The sequence below is a fragment of the Solanum tuberosum genome, unplaced genomic scaffold, assembly GCF_000226075.1.
Source record: "Solanum tuberosum cultivar DM 1-3 516 R44 unplaced genomic scaffold, SolTub_3.0 scf00198, whole genome shotgun sequence".
NCBI classification, from domain to species: domain Eukaryota; kingdom Viridiplantae; phylum Streptophyta; class Magnoliopsida; order Solanales; family Solanaceae; genus Solanum; species Solanum tuberosum.
Genome location: NW_006239121.1, coordinates 497,522 through 523,329, shown reverse-complemented (window position 1 = coordinate 523,329; position 25,808 = coordinate 497,522). Strand labels below are relative to the sequence as shown.

The 25,808-nt window shown below is 35.2% G+C and overlaps 2 protein-coding genes across 2 annotated transcripts in view; both read right to left on the bottom strand.

The window, feature by feature from the left end:
• Positions 1-2,695: 2,695 nt before the first annotated feature.
• On the bottom strand, positions 2,696-5,280 carry LOC102602967 (vacuolar-processing enzyme-like). Its single transcript, XM_006355255.1, has 9 exons — positions 5,113-5,280; positions 4,565-4,729; positions 4,201-4,357; positions 4,024-4,109; positions 3,721-3,941; positions 3,534-3,582; positions 3,211-3,408; positions 2,923-3,129; positions 2,696-2,833 (listed from the first exon to the last, which is right to left on the bottom strand). Exons 1-9 carry the CDS (start codon positions 5,278-5,280, stop codon positions 2,696-2,698), a joined length of 1,389 nt encoding a protein of 462 aa, XP_006355317.1.
• Positions 5,281-7,084: 1,804 nt separating this feature from the next.
• The window catches only part of LOC102579336 (microtubule-associated protein futsch-like), a 53,915-nt gene continuing 35,191 nt past the window's right edge, over positions 7,085-25,808 (bottom strand). Inside the window, exons 8-27 of the mRNA XM_015312303.1 lie at positions 24,273-24,392; positions 19,749-19,810; positions 13,253-13,328; positions 13,004-13,168; positions 12,409-12,519; positions 12,212-12,322; positions 12,013-12,123; positions 11,815-11,925; positions 11,618-11,728; positions 11,422-11,532; positions 10,815-10,925; positions 10,226-10,336; positions 9,659-9,823; positions 9,461-9,571; positions 9,263-9,373; positions 9,065-9,175; positions 8,813-8,977; positions 8,532-8,696; positions 8,283-8,447; positions 7,085-8,205 (exon numbers count right to left, since the gene is read on the bottom strand). Of these exons, the coding sequence (XP_015167789.1) occupies positions 8,577-8,696; positions 8,813-8,977; positions 9,065-9,175; positions 9,263-9,373; positions 9,461-9,571; positions 9,659-9,823; positions 10,226-10,336; positions 10,815-10,925; positions 11,422-11,532; positions 11,618-11,728; positions 11,815-11,925; positions 12,013-12,123; positions 12,212-12,322; positions 12,409-12,519; positions 13,004-13,168; positions 13,253-13,328; positions 19,749-19,810; positions 24,273-24,392 (2,094 nt within the window). The 3' untranslated portion in view covers positions 7,085-8,205; positions 8,283-8,447; positions 8,532-8,576. The remainder of the gene's footprint in view (positions 8,206-8,282; positions 8,448-8,531; positions 8,697-8,812; positions 8,978-9,064; positions 9,176-9,262; positions 9,374-9,460; positions 9,572-9,658; positions 9,824-10,225; positions 10,337-10,814; positions 10,926-11,421; positions 11,533-11,617; positions 11,729-11,814; positions 11,926-12,012; positions 12,124-12,211; positions 12,323-12,408; positions 12,520-13,003; positions 13,169-13,252; positions 13,329-19,748; positions 19,811-24,272; positions 24,393-25,808) is intronic.

The window sequence follows — 25,808 nt, the reverse complement described above, 5'->3', positions numbered from 1 at the left end:
AATATTCCTAAATATTGATTCCAACCAATAGGTCAAATTTCATATTTCCTAAATTTCAAGTCTAGGGTTAAGTCAATTATCTACAATTACCAATCAATTAATTAACTCAAGTTAAACGAATAGTTCAAAATTCCCAAAAATAACCTACCAGGTCATTACATTATCCACCACTAAAAATCATGTTCGTCCTCGAACATAAAGAAGGAGAAGGAAGATTGACTGATGTTACCAAAATTCTAAGTTATGATCTTCTAGAGTCAGTGTTCACCTCTTCAAGTGAGCTCATCGTTAAAACCATTCCATCAAGATCAACTATTAAGAACTAAACTTACAAATCAAACTTTGGAAGATCTACAAATCAAGAGTGATTATCAAGCCACAAACTAACTCATGAACCCAATCTAAACTGAAACCCATTGGACCTTAACACAACCATCATGATGAATATTTTCTCACATAACCAAGATAACCTTCTGAATCAATACTGACTGCAACTAGAAGTGAGCCTGAATCAATCACCAAACACTCATAATGCACAAACAATCACAGATCTTATCAAGATTTCCTTTTCACAACACAATATTTTCACGAGCTTAAGTTATAAAAATATGATCTTTAGACATCATGTACTAATCAAGAGAAGATAAAAAATATCTAACCCTAAGAATGAAATGATCAAGTAACACCTAGAGAGTGATACATCCAAGTATACTGAACCTCTAACAACATTGTTAAAATGCTAGATCAGTAGTTGTGATTATAGAAAAACCTTAAGAACAACAAATCTAGATCTAATGGTCCCCACATTCAATCACACATAGCCAAAACGTGATACCAATGATGAGATAAATCTTAAGTCTGTCGGACAACTGTAAATACTCATGGTAGATCTTCTATAAATTCTCATAAGCAAGGTTGTGCGTGTAGAACTACTGGTATATTTCGACTATCCCAAACAACACCAAATCTATTATAAGTTAAATGACTAAGTTTGCCCAAGGATCCTACCCTATCAAGAGGACATAAGAGGATCGGTACATCCGATCCACCACTAGGGATTCACCCATAGATGTAGAAACACATGTGGGCATATGCAACGAATCATACTCCAAATAATGTACGAAACAAGATAGATGGTCACATAAGAATGTACAGAACCAAGGTCGAATAACACAATATACTCCCTCCATAGCGTCCATATCAAACATTTTCATTCATATGACTCCATATCTTTGATTTTTAGCCACCCACAATCAATTAGTCTAGTCCCCATTCCAATCGCAAACATACTCGATTTATTGAACCCCACATACTTCTCACAGTACTCCACTAAAATCAACACTCTTACTACTAACAAACATCATAACCACACCAACCATTTACCTTACTCTCAAATCGCCACTAGTATCAAAGTCTCCTTAACACACATTATCACCTTCAAAATTCCCAAAAATAACCTACCGGATCATTACAGAAGGTCCACTAAAAATTGTTACAACATTAGAGTCTGTGCATAAATGGAATTGAAGGACAAGAATACAAAGAGAAAAAGATGAAACTTGCTCTATACAAAAAATATACCAACTTTTATCCAGGATAAATTTGAAACTTACAACACCCTTTTAATATCAAAAAGTATTATCAAAAAGAGAATTTGTCCCTTCCCTTTTCTTTTTGTATGTATTTTTTTTTCCAAAAGAGTTCACTAATTTGCACTAACATTGCCCTATAGTGTTTCAATTAATTTTGAAATAAATTCGCCTGTTAAAAGTTTTGAAATAATAAAATACAGGAATGTGAATTGTAACATTTATTTTTATTTTAATTCTTTGTAACATAATTTTTGGAAGATACTTTTTGTTTTAGTTCTACATTATAGGTTTTTTTGGAAGATAAGTGTTTTTTTCAATTCATGAACCTATAATAAATACAATTTAATTAAAGTCTTTTCTTGCAGAACTTTTTTCCTATAAATTGAGTTTCTTTTGTTTAAAAAAATAAGTACACAAAAAAAAAAAAACTAATTTCCCTTGAAAAAATATTTGTGAGACATTAATCAAAAGGTGATATCATCAATTCAAGAATAGAAGAGCAACATTCTTTAATGCTACTTGTTTGTGGCTTAGTTGAATCCCGAAGATAAAGTTGTTATTTATTCTTCCATTTGCTAGTGGGAGACTCTAACTATCTTCAAGAAACGTTTTAACATGCCTCAAAGCTAAGCAAGTTTTGTTTTGAATTCCTTATATTTTTATCATTCTTGTTCTAACATATAAGAGCTGACATTCAAATTACAGATGCAAAGGTTTAAGAACAGACCATTGCCTCTTTAAGTTATCAATTTATACGTTAATAATTTAGTAACTTAGTTTCTTAAGAAAACCTTGGTGGGTACATATAAAATATAATTATTACCTGTGGATTAAACATATTATAATTAAGCTACAATTTTTTTTTAAATGAGTGACCTAAATAAAGCTACAATATATACAAAATCATTGAAGCAAACCATGCATGACTTAATTATAGCTTATTCTTGATATATATAGATCGATCACCAACTCTTCCCATCAATACTCACTTTGGTACGTATAACATATACATAATTAAGTAGCAATAGTAGTCATAAGATTTATTAATAATAATGAAGTTGCTTAATACAAGCTACATGATCAGTAATTAATTAATTCCTTAATTAAGAAGAACATGTTTGTTGTGCAGCTGCATCTATTTGGTCCCTTTGAATTCCAGCATTACACATATTAGCAAATCCACGAACGTGTTTTCTGCCATAGCTAGTCAATGATCCACAATGAGACTCAAATATCTTCACCTGTACATCAATGTAACATTAATTTTTTTTATACTGTCAATGTATATATGATCATTGTTATAACATATAGACGTGTAGTATATACTTACAAAGGATTTAAGACAATCCCAATCATCAACAAGGGGTTGTCCAGCAGGTCTAACAATGTTGAGCACTTCTGGACCATTATTAACTCCAAATAAAATTTGTCCAATATGTTTTACACTCTTGTCTACATGTTCTCTTTCTGATATAACTTCACTTAGTTTCCTATAAGCTTCTGATTTTCTTATAGACCCTTCCGGAGCATTCTGAAACTGTGAAATTGATCGTATATTTAAACATTGTTTTACGTACGTACGCACAAAAGTTAAAGTTATGTAAGATTAATTAATCACCTTGGATAAGAGATACAAGAGTTGCACATCACGCTGATTAACATGTCTTGAGTTTGAGGGGTAGTTATTGGTAGAAGAAGTATGTTTTGGGGAATTAGAACCCATATATTTGGAGAGAGCATCGTTATGTATATGTAAATCACCATATTCCATTATATGGGAACCGTGTGTACCATTATTTAACACTCTTTTACGAATCTGATCGAATTCAAAAATAAATCCAACGAGAAGTTAAGAATTACATTTATAAAATTTCGAATCAAACAATTAACAACTACGTACTCCCTAACTATATGATATTTGAAACTTAACAAAATAATTACCCGTTGATACTGCTTCTTTAAAGTTGCAACTCGTCGATCACGCAAATCACTGATTTACACAAATTACCAAGTATAGTTAGTTTAATTTAACATATAGTATATCATATTTTCTTTTTATGGTTTCAATTCAATAATAATGATGTCAAATTAAAGAATTAATCTAACAAACATATACATACATACCTACCTATTCTCTAGCCAAGAAACACTGAACAAATCTCCCAAGCAATTATCCTTGAATTCTTTTGGTGGACACTCACCATAGCAAGATTTATCACCACTGAAAGAACAATACGTAGCCCAACCATCTTCATCGGGTTTTGATGAAGTCGTTACATAAATATTTAAACCTTCATCAAGAAGACCGTCAAACATGCTTCCAGATTCACAAGCTTCCAAGTAAAATACCTAATTAATTAACAACATACGTTCATTATTCAATATCGTCATATATAATTGATTCAAACTAGCTAGCGCTAAAATTACTTACCATTTTTTTATAAGTCCTAGAAGCATGTTTTATCTTCAACACCTCATTTAGTTCCGTGGCATAGACCGGTGGTTCTACAGGCATTGCTAAACATGAAAAAATTAGTTTAATTAAAAACTTTGGTGAAAAATAATTTATATTATATTTTAGTTAGAGTAAGAAATTAAAAAACTTTACCAACTACACCAGGAGCACCATGATCACTATAGTAAATAAAAATATAATCATTTGGACCACTGTTCACAACTTTTCCACTGCCTCCAGTTAGAGCACTTTTGTTTCCCAAGATAACACCATAAAAGTTTTGAGCATTACAATCTTTTCCTGTGTAATCCTACAAGTATAAATCTCATAAAAAAAATTAATCAAATATATATATATATACACACATTAGATTTAAGTAATAACATTTTGACAAATAATCTGGGGGCGGAACTAGAAGTTTAAATACGAGTTCGATTGAATTCATTAAATTTTGGTCAAATAGTGTATGTTATTGACACTCAATTATCGTTATAAATTCAGAACCAGACATACATACCTTGGGTACTCCTTTGTACACATCATGACCATGTGGGTTATTTATGATAACTCCAGGTCTAGGGTTTTCAGGATTGTAAGCAATGTCATCATACATGAATACAATAATGTGTTCATCTTTTAGACCTCCTTTCTTCAATAGTTGATAAGCGTGACATATATTAGCCTGAAAGTATTAGTCTAAATTAAGAAATTAATCGATCTTAGAAACAATTTCTTTACTATAATATATAGTATAATTAATTTAAATTAAGTTAAATAATCTTTTGTCTTTTCATTACATTATTGTTAACCATAAGTTAACTTATTCAACCTCAAATATCTTTCAATTTTACGACAAATTCGGTATCGTGCTATGATCTCTGGGTAGGAAGAAAGTCATTACCAACTCGTTGAACATTGAACAAATATGCATGATGGTGGTATCATTATTTTTACTTTCATCTTGGATGTTATTGCTAAAGCGATGAATACAAGTGATTTTCAGTACTGATTCATATGAAATTAGCAAGTGTAGTATCACATTGATTAAATATATGTATATATTACCTGGTGTCTGTAGTTATACCATCCACTTGATCCAGCTACCAACACAGCCCATTTAGTTCCAATTGAATGTTCATGATCTTCAACAATACTCTCGATCACGTTACTACCCTCAACAAGTACCACAAAAAGTGCAACTAGGAATGACGCAACATTAATTTTGACAAACATTTTGAACTTTAGAAAAGTAATTGTATATTTTGCTGCTTTAATTTGATTAGTGGTGAGTTAATCCATTGGCTAACACAAATTAAATTTATAGAGTTTTCTAATTGTCTTATTCTATGCGTGTGGTTATGCATTCAATTATGTCAAGTTGTTAAATATTTCTACATTTGTTTTTTCTAGACAAATATATATACTCCCTCCGTTCCATATTTGATGAGCATTTTCTATTTTACACGGTAATTAAGAAATCATTAATAGATTGATCAACTTTACTATTTTGTCCCTTGTTCATATTAATTAGCCTCTTGAAAAAAATTGAATCTTCAAAATTTGTTTAAACTTCCAAAGTTAGTAAGCTGTCCATCTAATATGGGACCGTGGTAGTAATATACTCTCTCTGTCCCATATTAGTTGATCATTATACTAAATATACTTGTCTCATATTATATCACCTTACTAAATCAAGAAAATATTAATTAATTTATTTCTATATTATCCATGTAATTAATTCTTTTTGAAAGTGTTCATATTTATTTGTACAATTTCCAAGAAGTTCTTTAAGGGATAAATCAGTAAAATCATCTTCTTATTAATTTCTTAAGCAACTTGTAAAATGAACTAATTAATATGGGATAATTAAGTAGAAGTATTACCTTGTGGGGGTAATTATAGTCTAATAATAAACGTTCATCAAATATATAGCAAAGAGAGTTGTTAGAATTTGCCTACTTATTTGAACAAACAAACGACATTTTTTTTAATATATAAATGGACAAATAATTTATGACCTTACTCCATTTATTAATCCTTAAATTCAGTGTAATTAGTTAGAGGATATATATGGAGTAGTATGTGGAATACACTTCTCAAATAATATAGGGAAAATTATGTGATAAGACTGTTTTTAAGACTTAACTATATAAATAATAGTAGTCCAATAATTAATCCTTAAATTAAGTGTAATTAGTTAGAGAATAATGGAGTAATGACTAATGGAGTGTGGAGTGAAGCTATACACTTCTCAGTTACTAATACACTCCCTATCTTTATTTTTTACTTATTAACGATGAATATTGCGTTCTCCTTTAATTTTAAAAAAATGGAGTGCATATTATATGACTATTAATGATTCAAAAATTCTTGAAAAATGATTTAGAGAATAAGCAAACAGGTAAAATAGAAAAACAAAATCTCCTAATATGATAAAGTGAACAAGTAAAAGTAAACTACGAGAATATTTTATTATTGTTGTCTAAATTTAATTGAATAATTCTGTTAATTTAATTTTTAAAATAGTTTATGAGTAATTGAGATGCATATACAACAAATAATCCTACAAAATTTATTGTTTAAACCTTTTTTTAGCTCTTTCCTGCAAATTCTCAATTTTTTAGTTAAATCCTTAATCAAGTATAAGTTGTAGAAGGAATCCATATTTTTGGGGAATTCTGATTCACTTCTCTTCTTTCTTTCTTTAAAGCAAAGTTGGGAAGTGAAATGATTTTCATCCTTTAATCAATAAAGCTCATATTGATCGATATTGTGATTTGCCTATTTTGCTTTAAGTTATACAATTGTTAATTCTATTTTACATGTTTTTATAATTAGGTTAAATGTTGTTTGATTTCATTTTAACTTTTTTCTTTGGTGCACCCAATCTTCAAAAGTTTTTTTATTTATGATCTAAAACTTGAACACCCTTCGTAAAATTTTTGACTATGTCTAGGTATTGTGTGCAATGTAACTATTCATACTATATATAAAGGTACCACTGAAAATTGTTACAAAGGACAAGAATACACAGAGAAAAAGATGAAACTTGCTCTATACAAAAAATACACTAACTTTCATCCAGGATAAAATTGAAAGTTACAACACCCTTTTAATATCAAAAAGTATTATATAGTGTTATCTTACATAAATAACATGAATTTACCACATCATGTCATTTTCATAAGAGAATTTGTGTTTCCTAGTTAACCTTTCACAGCAGTTGAGAGTTAACTCCATTCGAAATCTTGGACAATCTCCATTTGATGGCTCACAAGGATAGCCAATAAACCCCAAACAGATTGATCATACCGAACGTCCGAACCCTTAATCACTTCATCGACTGCAAAAACCAGATCATTCAAGATGTCCCTTCTCTTTTCTTTTTTGTTTTTTTTCGAAAGAGTGCACTGATTAGCACTAACATTGCCCTATACAACAGTTACAAGAGTTGACATTCAAATTACAGATGCAAAGGTTTAAGAACAGACCATTGCCTCTTTAAGTTATCAATTTTCTCTTTAGCCTTGACCGACAGTATTTTGGTGTCTTCAATCTTACCTACTTTTTCTTCTGCTGAAGGCATTGTGCGGTTAGCCTTTACAGATAATTCAAGTCTTTTCTCTAGAATTTCAGCCTTCCTCTTCCTAAGGAACATAAGCATAGTTTCCATTTCTTCTCTTCAGCCTCTTCTTGATCATACTTTAACTTCAATTCCATGTCAGTGTTCCTCAAGTCATCTAAAGTTTTCCTGTGCTTCTCAAGATCAATGAAGAAGTCTTGGCAACTAGACTTGGTCTGGCTTGCGTCCCTCAGGTCTTGAACCATCGAAGGGAATATATGTTTGATCTTTACCAACAGCCTGGCTTGTTCATCAGAGAATGACGAGGGATTCTCGTTCAGTAGGCTAATTGCTTCCTTCAATATCTTTTCATTAGCTCGGTCCGCCAACATCTTCAATGGTCCTCCAACAAAATGTTTCACTGTTTCCTTTGCAGACTCCAGATTAGAATTTGGTGTACCTGATAGTGAACGACAATGATCCTTCGGGATAGACTTTAGGAATGATTCTACTTTGTGGAAAGTTGAGTTCACATCTTGAATTATTGTTGGAGTTCGATTCTGATTAGGTACAGATGTGCTTTCCTCGGGTCGATCCTGCTTCATGCATAGGAAGAGAAGGAAGATAAATCCAGGATAACCATATTAAAGAAACTGTCAGGATGACTTACTACCTTTTCCAAAGAAAGAAAATGACTGCAAAAAGAATTTCGACAATCAGCTTGAGGGGTAGTGGCATTTTCAATATCAGAAGATATTTTCCTTTGACCTTGTACCATGTCCTCTAGTGGTCCCACAGTGTCTGAAGATGCTGGTGGAGTTGCTTGTAGCATGATGGCCTGAAAAGAGAAGATAGATTGTTACACATCGAAAGATAAATCCAGGAAAAACATATTAAAGAAGCTCACAGGATAATTTACTACCTTTACCACAGAAAAAAGACTTGAAACAGGACTTCGACAATCAGCTTAAAGGGTTCTAACCAGCTCATTTTCAATTTCAGAAGATATTTTCCTTTGGCCTGGAGCGCTGTCCTCTAGTGGTTCCACAATGTCTGAGGATGCAGGTGGAGTTTCTTGTCGCATGGCCTGAAAAGAGAAGACAGAGATTGTTACACATAAAAGAGAAATACAGTAAACCCCGATCCAAAGTTAGGATCCATTCTTTTGGTTATCAAAAGAAGCTGTCAAGATAACTGTACTACCTTTCTGACAGAAAAAAGCTGACTTGAACCAGGACCTTGACAATCAACTTGAGGGGTTCTAACCAGCTCATTATCACTAGCAGAAGATATTTTCATTCCCAGTGGAATGTCCTCTGACTGTCCCAAAATGTCCAAGGATGTGGGCAGTGTTGCTTGTGGCATGGCCTGAAAACAGAAGATATAGATTGTTATACATCTAAAGATAAATCCATGAAAACCATACTAAGGAAGCTAATAGGATGACTTTAATACCTTTTCTGCAGAAAGACGATGGCTTGAAACAGGTTTCCCACAATCAGCTTGCGTGGTTCTAACCATCTCATTTTCGATAGCAGAAGATTTTCTTCTAGCTTGTGGCATAGGCTGAAAACAGAAGATATAGATTGTTATACACCTAAAGATAAAACCAGGAAAACCATACAAAGAAAGCGGACAAGATGACTTTAATACCTTTTCTGCAGAAAGAAGATGACTTGAAATAGGACACCCGCAATCAGGCTGCACGGTTCTAACCAGCTCAATTTCGATACCAGAAGATTTCCTTCTGGCTTGTGGCATGGCCTGAAAACGGAAGATATAGATTGTTATATATTTAAATATAAATCCAGGAAAACCATACTAAGGAAGCTGACAGGATGACTTTAATACCTTTTCTGCAGAAAGAAGATGATTTGAAACAGGACTCCCGCAATCAGTTTGTGCGGTTCTAACCAGCTCATTTTCGATAGCAGAAGATTTCCTTCTGGCTTGTGGCATGGCCTGGAAATAAAAGATATAGATTGTTATACATCTAAAGATAAATCCAGGAAAACCATACTAAGGAAGCTCACAGGATGACTTTAATACCTTTTCTGCAGAAAGAAGATGACTTAAAACAGGACTCCCACAATCAGTTTCCGCGGTTCTAACCAACTCATTTTCACTAGCAGAAGATTTCCTTCTGGCATGTGCCATGTCTTCTGACTGTCTCACAATATCCAAAGATCTTTGCTGAGTTGCTTGTGGCATGGCCTGAAAACAGAAGATATAGATTGTTATACACCTAAAGATAAAGGTATAATACATAAACATGACCCTTAACTTGGCGTCAGATGACAACTATGACCTTTAACTTTGGATGTGCACAAGTAGGCACTAAAACTTGTATAAAATTGAACAAATAGACAAATCCGTCCTACATGACACCCAACATGGCAATTTTGTGTCCTATGTGGCGTCCTACATGTATTATGCCATGTAGGACATGTGTGTCTACTTGTTCAATTTTATACAAGTTTAAGTGCCTACTTGTTCATACTCAAAGTTGGAGGGCATAGTTGTCCGTCGAAGCCAAGTTAAGGGTTATGTTTATGTATTATGTTAGATAAATCTAGGAAAACCATACAAAGGAAGCTGACATGATGACTTTAATACCTTTTCTGCAGAAAGAAGATGACTTGAAACAAGACTCCGACAATCAGTTTCCACAGTTCTAACCAGCACTTTTTCGATAGCAGGAGATTTCCTTCTGGTTTGTGGCATGGACTGAAAACAGAAGATTAGATTGCTATACATCTAAAGATAAATCAAGGAAAACCATACTAAGGAAGCTGACAGGATGACTTTAGTACCTATTCTGCAGAAAGAAGATGACTTGAAACAGGTTTCCCACAATCAGTTTGCGTGGTTCTAACCAGCTCATTTTCGATAGCAGAAGATTTTCTTCTGGCTTGTGGCATAGCCTGAAAACAGAAGATATAGATTGTTATACACCTAAAGATAAAGGTATAATACATAAAAGAAGCTGGCAGGATGGCTTTAATACCTTTTTTGCAGAAAGAAGATGATTTGAAACAGGACTCCCGCAATACGGTTGCGCGGTTCTAACCAGCTCATTTTCAATAGCAGAAGATTTCCTTCTGGCTTGTGGCATGGCCTGAAAACAAAGGTTATAGATTGTTATACATCTAAAGATGAATCCAGGAAAACCATACTAAGGAAGCTCACAGGATGACTTTAATACCTTTTCTGCAGAAAGAAGATGACTTGAAACAAGACTCCGACAATCAGTTTCCGCAGTTCTAACCAGCTCTTTTTCGATAGCAGGAGATTTCCTTCTGGTTTGTGGCATGGACTGAAAACAGAAGATTAGATTGCTATACATCGAAAGATAAATCAAGGAAAACCATACTAAGGAAGCTGACAGGATGACTTTAATACCTTTTCTGCAGAAAGAAGATGACTTGAAACAAGACTCCGACAATCAGTTTCCGCAGTTAACTTTGCGTGGGTCTAACCAGCTCATTTTCGATAGCAGAAGATTTTCTTCTGGCTTGTGGCATAGCCTGAAAACAGAAGATATAGATTGTTATACTCCTAAAGATAAAGCCTGGCAATCCATACTAAGGAAGCTGGCAGGATGGCTTTAATATCTTTTCTGCAGAAAGAAGATGATTTGAAACAGGACTCCCGCAATCAGGTTGTGCGTTTCTAACCAGCTCATTTTTAATAGCAGAAGATTTCCATCAGGCTTGTGGCATGGCCTGAACACAAAGGTTATAGATTGTTATATATCTAAAGAGGAATCAAGGAAAACCATACTAAGGAAGCTGACAAGATGACTTTAATACCTTTTCTGCAGAAAGAAGATGACTTGAAACAAGACTCCGACAATCAGTTTCCGCAGTTCTAACCAGCTCTTTTTCGATAGCAGGAGATTTCCTTTTGGTTTGTGGCATGGACTGAAAACAGAAGATTAAATTGTTATACATCTAAAGATAAATCAAAGAAAACCATACTAAGGAAGCTGACAGGATGACTTTAGACCTTTTCTGTAGAAAGAAGATGACTTGAAACAAGACTCCGACAATCAGTTTCCGCAGTTCTAACCAGCTCTTTTTCGATAGCAGGAGATTTCCTTCTAGTTTGTGGCATGGGCTGAAAACAGAAGATTATATTGCGATACATCTAAAGAGAAATCAAAGTAAACCATACTAAGGAAGCTGACAGGATGACTTTAGTACCTTTTCTGCAGAAAGAAGATGATTTGGAACAGGTTTCCCACAATTAGTTTGCGTGGTTCTAACCAGCTCATTTTCGATAGCAGAAGATTTTCTTCTGGCTTGTGGCATAGCCTGAAAATAGAAGATATAGATTGTTATACACCTAAAGATAAATCCTGGCAAACCATACTAAGGAAGCTGGCAGGATGGCTTTAATACCTTTTCTGCAGAAAGAAGATGATTTGAAACAGGACTCCCGCAATACGGTTGCGCGGTTCTAACCAGCTCATTTTCAATAGCAGAAGATTTCCTTCTAGCTTGTGGCATGGCCTGAAAACAAAGGTTATAGATTGTTATACATCTAAAAGATGAATCCAGGAAAACCATACTAAGGAAGCTGACAGGATGACTTTAATACCTTTTTTTCAGAAAGAAGATGACTTGAAACAAGACTCCGACAATCAGTTTCCGCAGTTCTAACTAGCTCTTTTTCGATAGTAGGAGATTTCCTTCTGGTTTGTGGCATGGACTGAAAACAGAAGATTAGATTGCTATACATCGAAAGATAAATCAAGGAAAACCATACTAAGGAAGCTGACAGGATGACTTTAGTACCTTTTCTGCAAAAAGAAGATGACTTGAAACAGGTTTCCCACAATCAATTTGTGTGGTTCTAACCAGCTCATTTTCGATAGCAGAAGATTTTCTTCTGGCTTGTGGCATAGCCTAAAAACAGAAGATATAGATTGTTATACACCTAAAGATAAATCCTGGCAAACCATACTAAGGAAGCTGGCAGAATGGCTTTAATACCTTTTCTGCAGAAAGAAGATGATTTTAAACAGGACTCCCGCAATCAGGTTGCGCGGTTCTAACCAGCTCATTTTCAATAGCAGAAGATTTCCTTCTGGCTTGTGGCATGGCCTGAAAACAAAGGTTATAGATTGTTATACATCTAAAGATGAATCCAGGAAAACCATACTAAGGAAGCTGACAGGATGACTTTAATACCTTTTCTGCAGAAAGAAGATGACTTGAAACAAGACTCCCACAATCAGTTTCCGCAGTTTTAACCAGCTCATTTTTCGATAACAGAAGATTTCCTTCTGGTTTGTGGCATGGCCTGAAAACAGAAGATATAAATTGTTATACATCTAAATATAAATCAAGGAAAACCATACTAAGGAAGCTGACAGGATGACTTTAATACCTTTTCTGTAGAAAGAAGATGACTTGAAACAGGACTCCTACAATCAATTTGCACGGTTCTAGGCAGCTCATTTTCGATAGCAGAAGATTTCCTTCTGGCTTGTGCCATGTCCTCTGACTGTTTCACAATATCCAAAGATATTTGGGGAGTTGCTTGTGGCATGGCCTAAAAAGAGAAACTACAGATTGTTAAACATCTAGACATAAGCTAGTTGTTTTGAGGAAAGACGTGTCTTCATATATCACTTACGTCTTGCACTTTGTTGATTGGAGTTGATGACGACATTGATGACAGATATTTGACACCATCCATCTTTGAATTGTTCCTTGTTGATAAATCAAGACGATAATTATTTTAATAAAGTGGTAGTTGTATCCCCTTGCTTATGCAGTTTCAATGCAGAAACTAGAGAGATTATGGAAAACAGTAAAAGTGCACGACAGCCCTTAAAGTTTGTGAGAGGCAGCTCAATACATAAACTTATACTGCCTCTGTCCCGGTGAAGGAAAACATAGTTCAAGACAGTCAGTATACTTCCACATTAAATTACTGATGGTGGAAGAAAATCCTTATTAAGTAGTAATTCAAAAGTTAGTTTAATAGAGAAAACATAACATCGAAATTTGAAATTTGAATTGTAAAATGGATCTTAATTCTTGAAAGTTGTGAAATTGGTATATATGAGTAATAAAAAGGTCTCAAACATTTTGGAATGTCCAAAGTGTCATTAAAATGGGACAGGTGGTAAAAATTACAAAATTAATTTTGTTGAGAAATTAGAAGAAGAAAAAGAAGAGATATGGGGAATTGAATTGTTGATCATTCCCTCAAGTTGATGGGATTAAATAGTTGTTACAGATAATGTAAATAAGGAAAGAAACTAATAAAATATTACATAATATCCTAACTATTAGGGAATATTCTCATATCTAGAGCATCTAATCGTACCTTATTTAAATATTCTCATAGCTATACTATCTAAATATACCATAATTAATACTCCCCCTCAAGCTGGAGCGTATAAGTCATACGCTCCTAGTTTGCCACATATATCGTCAATTCTAGATCCTCGGAGTGATTTTGTGAAAATTCTGCCAGTTGATCTTTTGAGTTGACAAAACTTGTGGCGATGTATCCAGACTCAATCTTCTCTCGAATGAAGTGACAATCTATCTCAATGTGCTTCGTTCTTTCATGGAACACTGCATTACAAGCAATATGTATCACAAATCAATGTCATCGGTTCAACTCCTCCCATCTTCAATTCTTGGAGAAGTTGTCTCAACCATATAAGCTCACATGTAGCTAGTGCCATAGCTCAATAATTTGCTTTTGCGCTTGATCTAGCTACGACAACTTGCTTTTTACTTTTCCAAGATATTAGATTGCCTCCAATTAGAACACAATAACCTGAAGTGGACCGCCTGTCAAAAGGAGATCCTGCCCAATCTGCATTAGAATAGCCAACAATGTTGGTGTGTCCCTTATCTTTATACAATAAACTTTGTCCTGGAGAGCTTTTGATATATCGTAGGATGCGAATCACTGCATTCCAGTGACTATCACAAGGTGATTGCAAAAACTGGCTAATTATACTAACAACAAATGAGATGTCTGGTCGCGTGATCGTGAGATAGTTGAGTTTGCCAACAAATCTCCGATATCTGCTAGGATCTTTTAGAGGCTCCCCCTATCCTGGAATAAGCTTAGTATTTGGATCCATTGGACTGTTCACATGTTTGCAATCCAACATACCAGCGTCTTCCAAAATGTCTAAGGCATATTTCCTTTAAGTAATAGAAATACCATGGCCAGACTGTGCCACTTCAATGCCTAGAAAGTAATTCAACTTGCCCAAATCCTTAGTCTGAAAGTGACTTGAGAGGTGTTGTTTGAGTTGAGCAATACCTTCGTGATCATCTCTTGTGATAATAATATCATCAACATAAACAATTAAAAAGATATGTTTATCATGAGATGAATGCCTATAGAATACAGAGTGATCAGCTTATATTTAGATCATTCCAAATTGTTAGACAACAACTCAAAAACGACCAAACCATGCTCTAGGAGATTGCTTGAGACCATAGACGGATCAGCGAAGTTTACAAACTAGCCTAGACTCCCCCTGAGCAACAAACCATGGTGGTTGCTCCATATATACCACTTCAGCAAGTTTTCCATGTAGGAATGCATTTTCGATGTCCAACAGAAAAAGGGGCAAATGATTCATTGCTGCCATAGAGATAAGAAGACGGACAGAAGCCATCTTGGCAACTGGTGAAAAAGTATCTCCATAATCGATGCCATAAATCTGAGTGTATCCCTTAGTAACCAGTCTCACTTTGAGACGATCAATAGCTCCATCCGAGCCTATCTTAATTGTGAATACCCAACGACAACCAACTGTGGTTTTGCCTTCAGGTAAAGGAACAAGCTCCCAAGTACCATTATCATGCAAAGCAGTCATCTCCTCAATCATAACCTGACGCCAACCTGGATGAACCAGTGTTTCTGCCACAGTCTTAGGAACTTTGACCGATGATAAGCTAGTGAGAAAGGCATGATATGATGGTGACAGACGATGATAACTTAAATAAGCATAAATGGGAGTTTGATTGGCAGTAGTTCTAGTACCTTTGTGAAGAGCAATGGGAAGAACATTTAATAAGTGCTCAACCGAAGCAGGAGACGTTATTGGAGCAGGTAATGAGTCACCAGGATTGCTTTGTGTACCTGTATCAAAGTTAGAAATACTAATTGGATTAAGAGGCTCAGAAAGAGGTTGAAGTTGTCGAGAATAGACCTTAAGAGTCGGAGGTGGAGCTGGGATTGGAATTGATGGAATTGGAAGGACTGATATGGCCTTTTGATTTTCCGTATTAGGAGAAAAATACGAAGAAGTCTCGAAAAAAGTAACATCTGCAGAGATCAAGTATTTATTAGTTGAGGGATCAAAACATTTGTAACCTTTTTGTAGACGAGAATACTCGAGAAAGACACATTTGAAAGCCTTGTGCTGAAGTTTTATCTTTTCGAGGGGTAAGATTATGAACAAAACAGGTGCAACCAAACACACATGGAGGAAGATGAAACAAATTTTGGTCCGGATAGAGGACCGAGTGTGGACTTTGGTACAACAAAACAGATGAAGGCATGCGATTTATTAAATAACAAGCAGTAATAACGGCATCACCCCAAAAACGCAAAGGGACATGATTGTGAATAAGCAATGTCCGAGATGTTTCAATTAGATGTCTGTTCTTTCGCTCAGCAACTCCATTTTGTTGAGGAGTATGTGCGCAAGAAGACAAGTGCAATATGCCCTGAGATGAAATAAAAGAAGAGAGAGAAATAGAGAAGTATTCTCGGGCATTATCACTGATTAACTTCTTAATGGAAATACCAAATGATTGTGAATTTCAGCACAAAATTTCTGAAAGATAGAGAATAACTCAGATCTATTCTTCATTAAAAATAACCATGTGCATCGAGAATAGTCATCAATAAAAGTAACAAAATAATGAAAGCCTAAGGAAGAAGTGACACGACTTGGACCCCATATATCAGAATGAACAATTTCAAACATAGAGGTAGCCCTATTATTGATGCGTTTTGGGAAAGAGGCATGAGTATGTTTCCCAAGCTGACACGACTCACATTCTAACAAAGATAAACTAGATAAACAGGGGACCATCTTCTGCAATTTCAAGAGACTTGGATGACCCAATTGACTATGGAGCGATTCAGAAGTCACAGCGGAAGTGAAAGCAACATGTGGTGTTGGAATAGATAGCAGGTACAATCCTTGTGACTCATGTCCTTTTCCAATCATTTGTCCCGTACTCCGATCCTGCACAATAACAGAATCATCAAGGAAGGTTACAACACATTTCAGGTTTTTTGTCAATTTGCTAATGGAAATAAGATTATACGAGCATTCAGGTGCAAAAAAGACTGATTTAAAAGGTATAGAGGGTAGAGGGTGAGCTGCACCTATCCCTTTTACAATAGTCTTTGATCCATTAGCCAAAGTAACAGTAGAGAAGGTAGAAGGGGTAGTAAAAGTAGATAGAGTATTTTTGTTACTAGAAATATGGTCAGAAGCACCAGAATCAAGAATCCATTGTCCCTGAGATGAAGAACGTGCGACATAAGCAAAGGAGTTACCAGATTGTGTTGTGCAAGCAGCCGATGAGGTTGATAATTGTTGCCTTGATGTTTGGTATTGAAGGTAGTCATTATAGTCTACTCCAATTAAAGTGACTGATTGAGATAATCCATCCTTGGCATTAGGTATAGGTAGAATACCATCTCCATTATGAGTCATATTTGTTGTGTGTCGAGGACGATCATTATTGTGTGGAGGCTTACCATGAAAAAGCCGACATTCTTCTCTTATATCCCCTCCCTTATTACAATGAGTACAATGTAAGAGGAGAAGTCAACATTCATCTCGTATATGTCCTCCCTTATTACAATGAGTGCAATGTTTATTGTTCCTCCATTTTCCTTTCCTGTATCCACCTTGGAAATTGTTAGTTTGGACAGCCATGATAGATGCATCATAAGAATTTACCTCTGGTGGTGCAGATGTGATGCGTAGTAATCTTGCAAATACTCCTTCCAAGGTAGGAATAGATGGGCAAGAAAGGATTTGGTCATGAATTGAGGTTAGGTTTGCTCGCAACCCAATCAAAGCCAAGACCATAAAGAACTTGTCTCTTTGTGTCTCCTGCTCATTTAATTTGTCAGTAAAAGGCATAAGAGAATCAAATTTATCCTTTTAAGGATTCTGCCTGACCCAAATAAGTTGCCATGTCTTGTTGATTCTGTTGTAAATGAACAATATCTGACACAACTTTGAAAATGAGTTGTATATCATTTGTATACATAGTTTTGGCTTTGTTCCACACTTTGCAATAAGTTTTACAAGACTGAAACAAATTTCACAACTTAGGATCAAGTGAATTCCATAGAAGACTACACAATTGTGCATCAATTTTAACCCAGCAGGTCTATCAGTTACTCCAATATTACTACTGTTTTTGAGCAACTGATCTTCAAATCCTTGACCTATAAACCACAATTCTACAGAGGCTGCCTAGGAGGTGTAATTACCACTACAATCTAACTTTACCATAGTAAATTACCAGTGATGGTGTAGAAGAAACAATTGACTTAACAATCTGATTTGGAGTAATCTGATTATCAATTTGGTTATGAGGCATTTTTATTTGTCACAAAGAGAAGTACTGATGAAGTAAGAAAGTAAGCGTCTTCAACAGATATGGAGAAACAAAGTAGTAGACAACCAAATGTAAGAAAGAAAGAAATTAGACAAATTTTAAATGACCTGAAGAAAGAGAGAAGAAAGATGGAGGTGAGAATGGAGTGAATCTGATATGATTGATTTAACAGCTATTGATCAATCCTTCCCCTTTTCTTCAGTTTTTTTTGTTACTGCAGAGAATATTCAGAGAGAGGGTTGAAAAAAAAAGCCTTGTGGCTCTGATACCATGAGAAATTAGAAGAAGAAAAAGAAAAGATATGGGGAATTGAATTGTTAATCATTCCCTCAAGTTGATGGGATTAAATAGCAGTTACAAATAATGTAAATATGGAAAGAAACTAATAAAATATTACATAATATCCTAACTACTTAATTAAAGGGATTAGGGAATATTCTCATATCTAGAGCATCTAATCGTACCATATTTAAATATTCGCATATCTATACTATCCAAATATACCATAATTAACATTTGTGATAGGTTAAGACTGGGAATTTACACGGAAAGTGTCAAATGTTTCCTTTTTGGGGGTATAACAGCTTAAAAAAACCAGTGGCTGTGAAGGGCACAACTGGAGAGTAAGAAATAAAAAGGATGAGAGCTAACTGCTGGAGAACACTAATGGAGGGTTAACTAAGTTTTTAAAAATCTGAGGGGAGGGAGTGGATAAGAAGCCATCCCTCTAATTTGCAAATTTAAAAGGGTAAAACAATATATTCAGTAAAATAGTGGCCATTGAAGCAACTATAAGGGTTATGTTGCCAAAAATGCAAGAGTCTACAGGAGTGATGCAATTTTCTCAAAGAGACAAGAATCACAGAAAATTCATGAAACAAATTTGACTACAAACTTTCTGTTAGTGCAACAGTTAAAGAGAAAACATTCAGTCACAAGTACGGAATAACAGTTATAGTTTATAGCAAGATCAGCCTCTTGCCTAGAGGACTTCAAGCTAGACAATGATACCTCTGCTCTAACCACGTCATTTTCAGTACCACTGTTGATCAAAGTTTAATATGTTCCTAATAAAAAAAAAGCTTAACATGCTAATCCATCTTCCAGGCAACAGAAATATTAAAAACATAATCTTCTAGAGAAGATAGTCACACGTGCAGCACACAACACCAGGACCTACTTAATAAACAAATTGCTATCAATAACACAATTTGTTTACACCAACAGATGGAAAAAATGGACTGAAACAATGAGAGGGAGTACAGAAGATAGCACAGTTTTAGGTGAGACTAATCCATCTTCCAGGCAACAGAAATACTAAAAACACAATCTTATAGAGAAGATAGTCACACGTGGAGCGCACAACACCAGGACCTACTTAATAAACAAACTGCTATCAATAACACAATTTGTTTACACCAACAGATGAATAAAATGGACTGAAACAAGGAGAGGGAGTAAAGAGGATAGCACAGTTTCAGGTGAGACTAACTCACTGACTTCTCATTCCCAGTTCGCAAACGGCATCCGTCATGGCATGAAAAATCATCTTTTTGACCTGTGGTACAAAGAGCAGATTATCACCTTTACCAAAACTATATTCAAGCAAAAGTAAATAGAGGATTTCTGCTAAAGGTTCCACACTCCAAAAAATGTAACTGAAAGATTTAGAAGGCATCATCGAAGCAATATCCACAAAAAAATGTAGAATAATAAGACATCTAATATAAGTGCTTCTAGTGATGAAATTATGTCAACTATTTGCACAAACACTTGATATAAAGTTATTAAATGAGATGTTATATTGATGCAATGAGAAAGTATTATCTTATGGAAGTAGTATTCTATCCACAAGCAATACTTATGGAAGTTGTATTCTATCCACAAGCAATTATTGAGGAGTGTAAAATACAGAGAGAATGGAGCAAGTTTCAATATTGTATTAATCCAAACGGAGAGCTATTTGTAGGTGTACAAATAATCTACCTAAGGAAAACAAAATCAGAAAATCCCTAGATATCTCAATCAATGATTGTGCTGTGATTATGCTATGTATTCTATATGAAAATATGTCTATGTACATTCTATAACACTCCCCCTCATGTTGGAGCATAGATATTAATCATGCCCAACTTGTTACAAAGATATTCAATCCGAGTTCCATTTAAAGCCTTCTTGAACATATCACCCAATTGGTCTCTTGTTTTCACATATCCAGTAGAAATCATGTTCCCTGGAATCTTCTCACAAACAAAGTGATAGTCAACCTCAATGTGTTTCGTCCATTCATGGTACACTGGATTTGAGGAAATGTGTAGAGCAGCCTGATTATCACACCAAAGTTTTGCTGGAGACAAAGGGTTCACAAACTGATCTCAACTAAAAGGTGATGAATCCATAATATTTCACATGCGGATTGAGCCATAGCTCTATACTCATATTCTATACTAGATCGAGATACAACAGTTTGTTTCTTACTCCTCCAAGATACCAGATTTCCACCAACAAAAACACAATAGCCAGTAGTAGATCTTTTATCAATTCTTGATCCAGCCCAATCAGCATCAGCAAAACACTCAATACGAGTATGTCTGTGGTCACTATAGAAAATGCCAAGGGCAGGTGCTCCTTTCAAGTAGCACAAGATATGTTCCAAGGCTGCCCAATGTTTGACTGTAGGTGCATACATCAATTGACTGATGATACTAACTACATGTGCAATATTTGGATGGGGCAATATGAGGTAGTTCAATTTCCCAACCAAGTTTCTGTATCTTTCTGGATCATCAAAAGGATCACCATCATCCTTAGTAAGATGAACATTAGGAACCATTGGTGTGCGACATGGTTTGGCTCCCAATTTTCCAGTTTTTGCAAGTAGATCAACTACATATTTTCTTGTGACAAGAAAATTCCTTTCTTGCTTCTTGCTACTTCAACACCTAAGAAGTATTTTAGTTGCCCCAAATCTTTGGTATGAAACTTGGCATGTAAAAACTCCTTGAGAGAAGAAATTCCTGCACAATCATCTCCAGTAATAGCAATATCGTCAACATAAACAACCAAAAGGATAATACCAATTGTTGACTGTCTATAGAGAATTGAGTGATCACACTTGCTCTTCTTCAGTCCAAATTCCTGAAATACATCGCTAAATTTTTCAAACCAAGCACGAGGACTTTGGTTTAGACCATATACAGATTTTCTCATACGACAAACTTTTCCATACTCCCCTCGAGCAACAAACCCAGATGGTTGCTTCATATACACTTCTTCATTGAGATCACCATGAAGAAATGCATTTTTGATATCCAATTGATGTAAAGGCCAACACTGAGAAACAGCCAAGGAAACAAACAAGTGAACAGAGGTGAGCTTGGCTACCGGGGAAAATGTGTCAGAATAATCTACCCCATAGGTCTGAGCATAGCCTTTAGCTACAAGTCTGGCCTTAAGTCTTGCAATAGAGCCATCTGGATTAACTTTGACCGCAAAGATCCATTTGCATTCAACTGCTTTCTTTCCTTTGGGTAAATCTACCAAATTCCAATTGTGATTTTCATCTAAAACTTGTATATCCTCAAGCATTGTGTCATGCCATCTAGGATGGTTCAAGGCATCCTTCCTTGTTTTGGGGATAGAGATAGAGTCTAGAGTGGCAATCATACAACTAGATGCAGCTGATAAGTGGCATATTAGAGATCATCATTTACATGTCATTTGCCAATTAACGGATTTGTTGTAAGATCACAAGACATACAATGATCGAGAAAGAACGAAATATAACAATTAAGATCTCCGGTAAGTTTACTTACAAATATTAAATTTAAAGCCAATTTTGGTAGACTTAACACGGACGACAAGGTAATAGAGGAGGTTGGTTTAACAATTCCAAATCCAAGACTGTTACAAGTTGATCCATCGGGTATAGTAACTAGAGATGGTGCTTTGTGTGGTCGAAAGCTTGAAAAGATATTAGGATTACCTATCATGTAATTTGTGGCACCTGAATCAATGACCCATTTATTTGAACCGGCTAGTAACTGAACTGGATTTTTGATATTGAGAGAATTTAGCAAACTCCTCGACCAAAATCAAAACCATTTTCTCAGATGATGAACTAGAAGTACCAAATCTTCAGACCTTCGAGTTACCAGATTATGATCAATTATTGTTCCAATTAAATACTCAATGTATCAAAAATAATTTTAGAGGTGAAACCAGAAAAATTTCACGAAGTAGAAATACCCCAACAGATTTCCAGATGCTCAAGAATTAATAGAGCTCGGTTGATCCAATCAAACTAATTCTTCACTTAGAGTAAACAATCAATCAAGCCAGAGATTCGCCGAGGAAAATTTGACCAAAATTTTAGCAGTAATCTGAAACCAAAATCAGCAAATGCAATGTCAATCGATTTTACCCAAGGAAAACAAAGTTTGAGAAACCTAGAATGCTCGGAAATAACCCAACTGAAGTCTGTTGAACAAGAGACCACAAAATCTGATCTGATTCAGATGTTACACACTCCCCCACGTGCCTCGTATGGAGAAGCTGCCTGAAATAGTTGCCGGAGCGTGAGCCTCACACTCTTCCCTGTCAGCCCCCGAATACTGGGTTCTTACAGATCAGGTGAGGTGGTCCTCCGTAGGTTAGTTGTGAGGTTGGAATATCAAGTTCCAAGTACCTCCCAGTACCAGACGTGACCAACCAAGTCACTTACGGAAAATTTTTTGAACTGGCTGACACCAGTGATTCGTAAAGAAAAAAAAAGAAAAACATTAAAAACTCTACTCTGATACCATGTAAAATACAGAGAGCATGGAGCAAGTTTCAATTTTGTATTCATCCAAAAGGAGTGCTATTGTAGGTGTACAAATAATCTAAGGAAAACAAAATAAAAAAATCCCTAAATATCTCTATTAATGGTTGTGCTGTGTATTCTATATGAAAATGTGTCTATGTACATTCTATAACAAAGAGCATAAAGTACAATGTCCAATCCATAATGAAGAAATCCAAGGATTTTATTAATAGGATTCATGCTTAAGACAGAACTCATTTATCCCTCAAACTGTATGGAAAAGTATTAAAACGACAAAGCGCTCACTTCTAACAACACTGATCGTGCTTACGACGGAACTCATTTATCGCTCAAATTGTATGGCAGAGCATTAAACATTACTCGACTATTGAAAGCCACTTCATCTTATTTTTTCATGGAAGGTATTATCTTCTCATAATAAGAAACAATGCAAAACTCTTATTTGAACAAAGTGGGAAAATGTGATATTTGTGGTATAATAGGAAAAACACTAATACCTTAACCGAAGGATAGCAGCCTGCTTCTATGGCTATCCCGCTTTGGAAGAACCTTGACTATAGCTAACCTTAAGAGCTCAATTAAGGATAAGGTTAGGTGGGCAGTGAAAGGCTCATTTAGTAGACTTAATAGAGAGACATTGTTGTTGCCAGGGAAGGGAACTCGTCTGGTCTGCATTACACTCATTCCCCTTACGAGATTCAAAAATGTCCCCAAACAGTTGAAACTTATTAGAAGAAAGATGTTCCTCAAGCGTAAATAATTAAACTTCCTTTGTGTTTCAAATATAGCCTTACACACAGATCCATGTCACACTTAACTACATATGTCCAGAACAATTGAAGAGCCTATAAATAATACTCCCTCTGTCTTGAGAATAATAGCGAGGTCCAGAGTAATAGAGTCAACCATCTAATTCTAGGTGTGAACTCAGAAATTAATATGGCAAAACTTTTAAAATAGAATTTACGTACTTGAAACTATATAAAAAGTAATCCAATTCGAAACTCTTTTACATTTAAAAATAGTTAGACATTTTAGACTGTTTTGACTCTCCAAAATGATAATGGGGTCATATAGAGAGTAATCTACTTAAAAAGGAATGTGAATCTGTGCAAAGAGAAATTCTGGCAAGAACATGGTCATAAAACACAGAAGCATATAAACAGCTCTGACAAACATAGAACAAGAGAAGTACCTCCAGTTTGTCTTCTTTAGCAACATGATCTTGGGGAAGTTTGCGGAATTCCTCAGTCAAACGAATGCATTCACCAACGTTTTCAGGTGAAACGAAGCAAAGAGCAACATTTATGCACGACTGTGGAAGTGAGAATGTTAGTTTACAGAGAACGGAGAACATAACAATCTGGTTTCTCTTGTTATTGAAAAAGTGGGAACATTAGTTTGATAAACCAGCAAACAAATATTTATGAAAGCAAAACTACTTACTTCATTATAAAACAGATTAATTTATAGAGTTTACAAACCAATTGAAATTAAGAAACCAACTCCTAAGGTTTAGGGATAAGATTAGAAATTAATTAAATGCTTAACAGTAAATAACTACCCTACAATACAAAGAACTTGGACTGCTGCAGTTCTTATGCATATTTCTAACACTCCTTCTTGCTTTAAGAGCTGTAAACTCCAAGTTTTTGCCTGAGAAGTTGGAATTTGTTGCCTCATAATGGTTTGGTGAAGATATCATCCAACTGCTCTTCAGTTTGGCAATAGAGCATAATCACGTCACTATTATTTTGCACTTCCCTCGAGAAGAAAAGCTTGATGTTGAAGTGTTTTGTTTTCCCATGAAATACAGGATTATGAGAAATTGCTATGGCAGATTGGTTGTCTACAAATACTTCAGTTCCCTTTGTCTGATTCATGTGCAGATCAACAAATACTTTCCTCAACCACATCGCTTGATTCACTGCTGCTGTTGCAGCCACAAATTCCGCCTCTACAGTGGATTGAGCCACAATGTCCTGGTTCTTTGAGCACCACGAAAACATTCCTGAGCCAAGACTGAAACAATATCCAGATGTGTTCTTCATGTCATACGTGGATCCAGCCCAATCACTATCAGAATACCCAAGTAGTTTTAGATCTAATTTTTCTGAAACTTGATACCATAATTAATGGTACCTTTGATGTATCTGAAAACTCGTTTTGCTACTTTTAGATGCACCTCACTAGCACAATGCATGAACCTCGATAGAACTCTTACAGCATACAAAATATCAGGTCTTGTAACTGTGAGATATATCAAACAACCAACTAAGCCTCTGAAGTACGTTTCCTCTACTTTCCCTCTACTTTTTCTCTCTACTTTCTCTACTCCATCATTCTTGCTTAGTTTCTCTTTTTGGTTCATAGGAGTACTCATCTCCTTGCAATCTTCCATGTTGAACTTCTTGAGAATTTCCTTAGCATATTTCTTCTGGCAAATGAAAAATTCATCTTGTCCCTGCTTGATTTCCATACCAAAAAAATAAGACATTAGACCAACATCAGTCATCTTGAAGGCTTACATCGTTTCTTGCTTGAAACCCTCGATATGCCTTGTATTGCTTCCTGTAACTAGTACAACATCCACATATATAGACACAACAAGAATATCAATGCCATGATGTTTAACATAAAGAGTAGATTCTGATAGACCCTTTTCAAAGCCTAAGCTAAGTAAATGGCCATCTAGTCAACCATACCAGGCTTTTGGTGCCTGTTTAAGTCC